This window comes from Penaeus vannamei, chromosome 4 (genome assembly GCF_042767895.1).
Source record: "Penaeus vannamei isolate JL-2024 chromosome 4, ASM4276789v1, whole genome shotgun sequence".
NCBI lineage: Eukaryota > Metazoa > Arthropoda > Malacostraca > Decapoda > Penaeidae > Penaeus > Penaeus vannamei.
Window position 1 is genome coordinate 12,001,928 of NC_091552.1, and position 7,500 is coordinate 12,009,427.

Genomic DNA, 7,500 nt, shown 5'->3' on the forward strand with positions numbered 1-7,500 from the left:
TGGATAAACACATAAACACACGCACACGGATAAACTCATAGATAAATACACACACACACACACACACACACACACACACACACACACACACACACACACACACACACACACACACACACACACACACACACAACCGCCAACCTTCCCAAGACAAGAAATACCACACAAAATTCTAATGGTAATAATGATATTAATAATATAATAATTGTAACAATGATGATGATAATAATACTTATATTGATAGTAATGATGATAATAATGATAATACTCATAATAGTAATCATGATAACAGTAAACATGATTAAAATAATAGTTGCAATGATAATAACAATGATAATGATAATAATGATAATGACAACAATAACAGTAGTAATGATAATTGAAACAATAATATTAATTGCCAAACTCTTTTCTCTTTCTCTCTTGCAACTTCCTCCTCCTCCTCCTTTACCTCCCTCCACCTCCTTCTTCCTACCTACCTCCTCCTCCTCTTCCTCCCTCTATCTCCTTCTCCCCCCCTTCCCTCTACCTCCTACCTCCTTGTCCCCCCTTCCCTCCTCCTCCCCCATCCTCCCCCCTTCCGTCTCTACCTCCTTTCCCCCCTCCCCTCCTCTACCTCCTCTCGTCCCTCCCCCCTTCCCTCTTTTTCCCCATCCCCTTCCCATCCCTCCTCCTCCTACCCCCCCTCCCCTCCCCACAGGACGACCGTGCAAGGATGATCAGGAAGAACTTTGCTCGCTACATCAACCTCGCCTTCGCCCTCGCCTTCTCCAGGATCTCCCCTCGAGTGGCGCGTCGTTTCCCCTCGTATCAGCATTTCATTGAGGCAGGTCGGTGTTGGGGAGGGGGAGGAGGGGTGAGGGGTGAAGAGGAGGAGGAAGAAGAGGGAGAGGAGGAGAGGAAGAGGACGGGGAGGGAGGAAGGGGTGGGGAAGGAGAGGAGGAAGAAGAGAGGTGGAAGAGGAGGAGGAAGAGAGGAAGGAGAGGGACAGGCAGAGGGAGGGAGGGGAGGAGGGGATAGTGGTGGGGAGGGGGGGAGGGAGGAAGGGAGGAGGGGTGGGGTGTGCGGGGAAAAAGGGGAGGAGGGGAGAGGAGGGAGAGGGGGAGGAGGAGGGAGAGGGGTTGAGAGAGAGGGAGAGGAGGAAGGGTGGGGGAGGAGGAGGAGGGACAGGGAGGGAAGGGGATGAGGAGGGGGAGGAGAGTGGGGATGAGTGAGGAAGAGGAGGGGTGAGAGGAGGGACAGAGGAGAATGGGGTGGGGGTGAGGGGAGGGGAGGAGGAGGGAGATGGGAGGAAGGGGTGGGAAGGTGAAGTAGGGGTGGGGAGGACGGGGTGAGGGGTGAAGAGGAGGGAGGAGGGAGGGACAAGGAGGAAGGGGTGGCGGTGATGGGGAGGGGCAGAGGGGGGACAGGGAGGAAAAGGTGGGGTATGGTGAAGTAAGGGTAGGGGAGAGGGGGAGAGGAAGGGAGTGAGGGAGAGGGAGAAAGGAAAGTGGGGGAGGAGGGGATAGGCCAGGGGAAGGAGGGAGAAGGCCAGGGTGAGGAGGGAAAGGGAAAAAAAGGGAGGAGGGAGGGGGCAGGAGGATGGGAGAGTCGGTGAGGAGGGAGAGGAAGAGAGGGGGTAGGGGCAGGGGGAGGGGAGAGGTAGAGAGAGGGAGAAGGGTCAGGAGGAGGGGGGAGGAGGGGGAGGCTTCTATTTAAAGACTAATATGATTTTTTTCCCCACATAATCGTATTTTTTTTTTTTTTTTTTTTTTTTAGTTTGGTCCCGCGTTTCTGTCAAATGTTCGCGTGGGTTTGCTGTTAAGTGCTGTTTTTTATCTATTTCTAAGCTGGTGAGAGGTAATATCTATCTATCTTTAGCGCGTCTATCTACTTTCAACGTGGCTGAGATACTTCGTTTTTGTCTAAATCCAGGGTGACGTGAATGATAAAATTATCTATTTTTTCAGCGTGTCGGAACTGGCAGTCTTACCTATCTGAAGCGTGGTCTAAGTGACAATTTTATCTATTTTCAGCGTGTGTTAAGGGGATAACTTAATCTAATTTCAGCGTGTCCTGAAGGGCAATTTTATCTATTTTCAGTGTGTCGTGAGGGGTAACTTTGTCTATTTTCAGCGTGTCTTGAGGAATAATAATCTATCTTGTATATCTTGTATATCAGCACTGATAGCGTGACCTGTTATCAGTGTGTCTAGACTTATATATAACTGAGTCCCTTCTATATCATTTTTCCTTGGAGTTCGATGCAACACCTCTGAACACACTATAACCGCCTTTCTTAATCCCGCTTTGTTAAAATTGCGCAAAGCCAGTTATTATTCGTATATACAGACATACGTATATACGGAAAAAATGCATATCTTTCTATTTGTCAGATATATATATATATATATATATATATATATATATATATATATATATATATATATATATATACATTTATCTCTGTCTATACGGTAGATAATACACGTCTAGATGTCGGTCCTCTAACAATCTGAACAAACCTGCCGTTAATGACTTGTTCTCAACTAAATCGTTTGTAATTGCTGGTTAAATGACGTCAGCGAATTCGCATTTGTGAATCTGAGTAGGTACGTGGTTTTTAAAATGAATTAATAAATAGATAAGTAAAAAATCAATCAGAATGACGAAAAGTTAATCTAATTCCCATTCGGAGAAATCTGCCTCGGTGTGATTTCTGTTTCACTGGAGACGAAATAAGACACTTTTCCTTCTTTTGTTGACACTCGAAAGACCTCCTTCGGTGATTGTTCTGGGATTGTTTCTCTTGTCGAAGTTCGTTAGAAAACGTTCTCTGTCTGTCTCTGTCTCTGTCTCTCTCTCTCTCTCTCTCTCTCTCTCTCTCTCTCTCTCTCTCTCTCTCTCTCTCTCTCTCTCTCTCTCTCTCTCTCCCTCTCTCTCTCTCTCTCTCTCTCTCTCTCTCTCTCTCTCTCTCTCTCTCTCTCTCTCTCTCTCTCTCTCTCTCTCTCTCTCTCTCTCGTTTATTTTACTATTTCGAAGACAGTCTAAGGTTCCTGGAATTAGTGTGGTGTTGTTTTCCATGTTGCTATAATATTTCGTTGAGTTTGTATTTATTATTTCCTGCTTGACCTACATAGCGAAACCGTCCCTTTAAAAGCTTTAATAGAACAACAATTCACCCTTCGTAAGTATATGTCACATATTTACCTATTGCACAGATTGCAGATTTCTCGTCCTTCTCTAGGTTATAGTAAAGGCTGTAGCAGCGAAGGTTTCAGTGGGTGGTATTAAAGTGTTATAATTACAAATACTCCATCGTTCTATAGGTTACAGTTAGATACTTCTTGAAGGTTAGAGGAGAGAAGGCTACAGTGGGTGGTATTACAGTGTTATAATTACAAATATGGATACTTCTTGAAGGTTACAACAGAAAAGTTACAGTAGGAGGCATATGCGTGCTATTATTTAAATCCAGTTAATTTCTGTCGTTCAATAAGATCCTTGACATCTTTATCATCCTTTACTCTATTTATGGATTTACTTGTCCTTATTTACCTATTTCTTTATATTATTTACCTATTCATCTACTTATTTCGTTTCCTCACACATTCATTCATTCACTAATGTATTTTAAGCACTCATATATCCATTCAATTCATCAATTCACTACGCTGTTTTATTCATCCATTTTACTCATTCCTTTCTTTTCCCATAATTCCCCCCTAAGGCTACATGACCCACGGCGAGAAGGCAATCTTCGAGATGATGGACGAGCAGACCAAACACCACAAGATCTGGATGCCTCTCTCGTGGGCGTGTCAGCTGACGGTGCGGGCGAGGCAGGAGGGGCGTGTCCCAGATGACTACGGGCAGGAAGCGATAATCCATGAAGTGACGAACTTGAGATACAATTGCGGGAAGCTTCAAGAGTACCATCACATGAGTGTGCCTCTTGTGTACACGCAGGTAAGCTGGGTGGTGTGTGAGACACATTAATGGTGTATAATGTTGTTTGAAATATATGATATATTATATATATGATATATAATGTAGTTTATAATGATAATGATGATGTATGATGTTTGGGTTTTGTGTGTATGATGAAGAGAGGGATACATATATAACAATAGATGGATGCAATACACTACACGCACAAACGCATAAATAAATACACAAAAATACATATAGAAACACACACGCACCTGCATGATCAAAGACACACACACGCACATAAACACACACAAATACTAGCAAACACACATACACCAACAAATACACACACAAACACGATCAACCACACACAAACACACATACGGATATTTGTATCTCAGCACACTCGCTATTCCACTCCATTATGTTTCCTAGACACCCGCATTCTCTTCACATCATATCCAGCTTGAGTCGGTGACCTGACCTTGCTGATGCTTCGTTAATAAGTCGCCCTCAGCATCACTCTCCTGGTCTTGGGATAACACTATGTTGCCCCAATAACTTCAGCAGTATTGATTACATTTTTTTTTGGAGTTGTTTTAGGCTTTCCGACTTATATACTCATTTTCAACCACTCAAAACTCTTAAATTAACTATTTCTTCAGTTCGTCTAAAGTGTTCCCCCAATCGTTTATTGCAAGATTATCAAAAAACGAACGTAATACACATTCAAAGGGGAAAAAAAGGCCTATGTTGAACGTGTTTCTCTCAGCATACACCGAGAACATGCTGGATAGCGTTCAGCCTAATTGGCCCAATTTACTTAACATGAACCAAACTTCACTGAAATCCTTGCTCTTTATGATACGTTTGATCTCTCCTTATAATGAGTAAGGATTTTATTTAAAAAAGAAAATTTTTTTAAACCAAAATTTTTTTTTTAAAAAATTTTTAGGGGGAAAAAATTTTTTTTAAAAAAAAATTTTTTTTTTTTTTTAAAAATTTTTTTTTTTTTTTTTTTTTTTTTTAAAATTTTGGGGTTTTTTGAAAAAGGGGGGGGGGGGGGAAAAAGGGGGGAGAGAGAGAGAGAGGAGAGAGAGAGAGAGGGAGGGGGGGGGGGGGGAGGGGGGGGGGGGAGGGGGGGGGGGGGGGGAAAAAAAAGAAGGGGGAGGGGGGGGAGAGGGGGGGGGGGGGGGGGGGGGGGGGGGGGAAAAAAAAAAAAAATAAAATAAAAAGAAAAGGAAAGGAAAAAAATTAAAAAAAAAGGGAAAAAGGAAAAAACAAAAAGAAAAAAGGGGAAAAACAAAACAAAAAAGCCCAAAAAAAAAGACAAGAAAAGAAAGGGGAAAAAAAAAAAAAAAACGAAAAAGACAAAAAAGAAAAAAAAAAAAAAAGAAAAGGAAAAAAAAAAAAGAAAAAAAAAAAAAAAAAGAAAAAAGAAGAAAAAGGGGGAAAAAAAAAAAAAAAAAAAAAGAAAAAAAAAAGGGGGGAAAAAGGGGGAAAAAAAAAAGAAAAAGGAAAAAAAAAAAAAAACAGGAAAAAAAAGAAAAAATCAAGAAAAAGAACAAAAAAAAGGAAAAACCCAAAAACCCCCCCACCTTTTTTTCCCCCCTTTTTTTTGGGGTTCCAAAAATTTTTTCCCAAATTTTTAGGGCCCCCCAAAAATTTTTCCCCTTTTGGGCTTTAAAAAAAATTTTTTTGGGGGGGTTTCCCCCCAATTTTTAAGGGGGGGAAAAAGGGGATTTGGGCCCTTCGGGGGGGGTTTTTTATTTTTTTTTTTTTTTTTTTTTTTTTTTTTTTTCCCCTTTTTTTTTATTTTTTTTTTCCCCTTTTTTTTTTTTCTTTCTCTTTCTGTCTTTTCTGTCTTTTCTGTCTTCTTCCCCTTTTTCTTTTCTTTTTTTCTTTTTTTTTTTTTTTTTTTTTTCCCCCACCCCCCCCCCCCCCCCCCCCCCCCCCCCCTTCTTTTTTCCCTTTTTTTTTTTCTTTTTTTCCCCCCCCCCCCCCCCCCCCCCCCCCCCCCCCCCCCCCTCCCCTTATTTTTTTTTTTTTTTTTCTTTTTTTTTTTTTTTTTTTTTTTTTTTTTTTTTTTCCCCCCCCCCCCCTTTCTTTTCCCCCTTTTTCCCCCTTTTTTTCCCCCCTTTTTTTTTTTCCCCCCCCCCCCTTTTTTTTTCCAAATTTTTTTCCCCCCCCTTTTTTTTCCCTTTTTTTTCCCCCCTTTTTTCCCCCCCCCCCTTTTTCCCCCCCCCCCCTTTTTTTCCCCCCCCCCCCCCCCCCCCCCCCCTTTTTCCCCCCCCCCCCCCTTTTTCCCCCAATTTTTTTTTTTTTTTGGGGGGGGGGGGGGGGGGGGGGGGTTTTTTTTTTTTTTTTTTTTTCCCCCCTTTTTTTTTTTAAAAAAAAAAAAATTTTTTTTTTTTTTTTTTTTTTTTTCCCCCCCCCTTTTCCCCTTTTTTTGGGGGGGGGGGGTTTTTTTTTTTTTCCCCCCTTTTTTTTTTTTTTTTTTTCTCTTTTTCCCCCCCCCCCCCCCTTTTTTTTTTTTTCCCCCCCCCCCCCCCCCCCCCTTTTTTTTTTTTTTTTCCCCCTTCCCCCTTCCCCTTTTTTTTCCCTCCTTTTTTTTTTTTTTTTTCCCCCCCCCCCCCCTTTTTTTTTTTTTTTTTCCCCTTTTTTTTTTTCCCTTTCCCCCCTTTTTTTTTTTTTTCCCTTTTTTTTTCCCCCCCCTTTTTTTTTAAAATTTTTTTTTTTTTTTTTTTTTTTTTTTCCCCCCCTTTTTTTTTTTTTTCCCCCCCCCCTTTTTTTTTAAAAAAATTTTTTTTTTTCCCTTTTTTTTCCCCCCTTTCCCTTTTTTCCCCCTTTTTTCCCCCTTTTTTTCCCCCCCCCCTTTTTTTTGGGTTTTTTTTTCCCCCTTTCCCCCCTTTTCTTTCCTTTTTTTCCCCTTTTTCCCCAAATTTTTCCCCCCCCCCCCCTTTTTTCCCCCCCCCCCCCCTTTTTTTCCCCCCCCCCCCTTTTTTTTTTTTTTTCCCCCCCCCTTTTCCCCCCCCCCCTTTTCCCCCTTTTTTTTTTTTCCCCCCTTTTTTTTTTTTCCCCCTTTTTTTTTTTCCCTTTTTTCCCCCCCCCAAAAACCCCCCCCCTTTCTCTCCCCTTTTTCCCCCTTCCCCCTTTTTTCCCTTTTTTTCCCCCCCCCCCCCCCCTTTTTTTTTTCCCCCCCCCCCCCCTTTTTAACCCCCCCCCCCCTTTTTTCCCCCCCCCTTGTCCCCCTTTTTCCCTTTTTTCCCCCTTTTCCCCCCCCCCCCCTTTTTTTTCCCCCCCCTTTTTTCCCCCTTTTTTTCCCCCCCCCCCCCCCCTTTTCCCTTTTTTCCCCCCCCCTTTTTTTTTTCCCCCCCCCCTTTTCCCCCTTTTCCCTTTCCCCCCTTCCCCCCCTTTTTTCCCCCCCCTTTTTTCCCCCCCCCATCCCCCCCATTTCCCCCCCCCCCCCCCCCCCCCCTCCCCCCCCCCCCCTTTCCCCTCTTTCCCCCCCTTCCCCCCCCCCCCCTTTTTTTTTTTTTTTTCTTCCCCTTTCTTTTTCCCCCCTTTTTTTTTTCCCCTTTTTCCCCC

The 7,500-nt window shown here is 43.0% G+C and overlaps 2 protein-coding genes across 2 annotated transcripts in view; both read left to right on the plus strand.

Annotated features, from left to right (window-relative positions):
• The window catches only part of LOC113822910 (bestrophin-2), a 64,714-nt gene extending 60,736 nt beyond the window's left edge, over window positions 1–3,978 (plus strand). Inside the window, exons 5-6 of the mRNA XM_070121352.1 lie at window positions 701–830; window positions 3,710–3,978. Of these exons, the coding sequence (XP_069977453.1) occupies window positions 701–830; window positions 3,710–3,978 (399 nt within the window). The remainder of the gene's footprint in view (window positions 1–700; window positions 831–3,709) is intronic.
• Window positions 3,979–4,662: 684 nt separating this feature from the next.
• LOC113822913 (type-2 ice-structuring protein) overlaps window positions 4,663–7,500 on the plus strand; it is a 9,646-nt gene continuing 6,808 nt past the window's right edge. Inside the window, exon 1 of the mRNA XM_070121353.1 lies at window positions 4,663–4,802. Within this exon, the coding sequence (XP_069977454.1) occupies window positions 4,663–4,802 (140 nt within the window). The remainder of the gene's footprint in view (window positions 4,803–7,500) is intronic.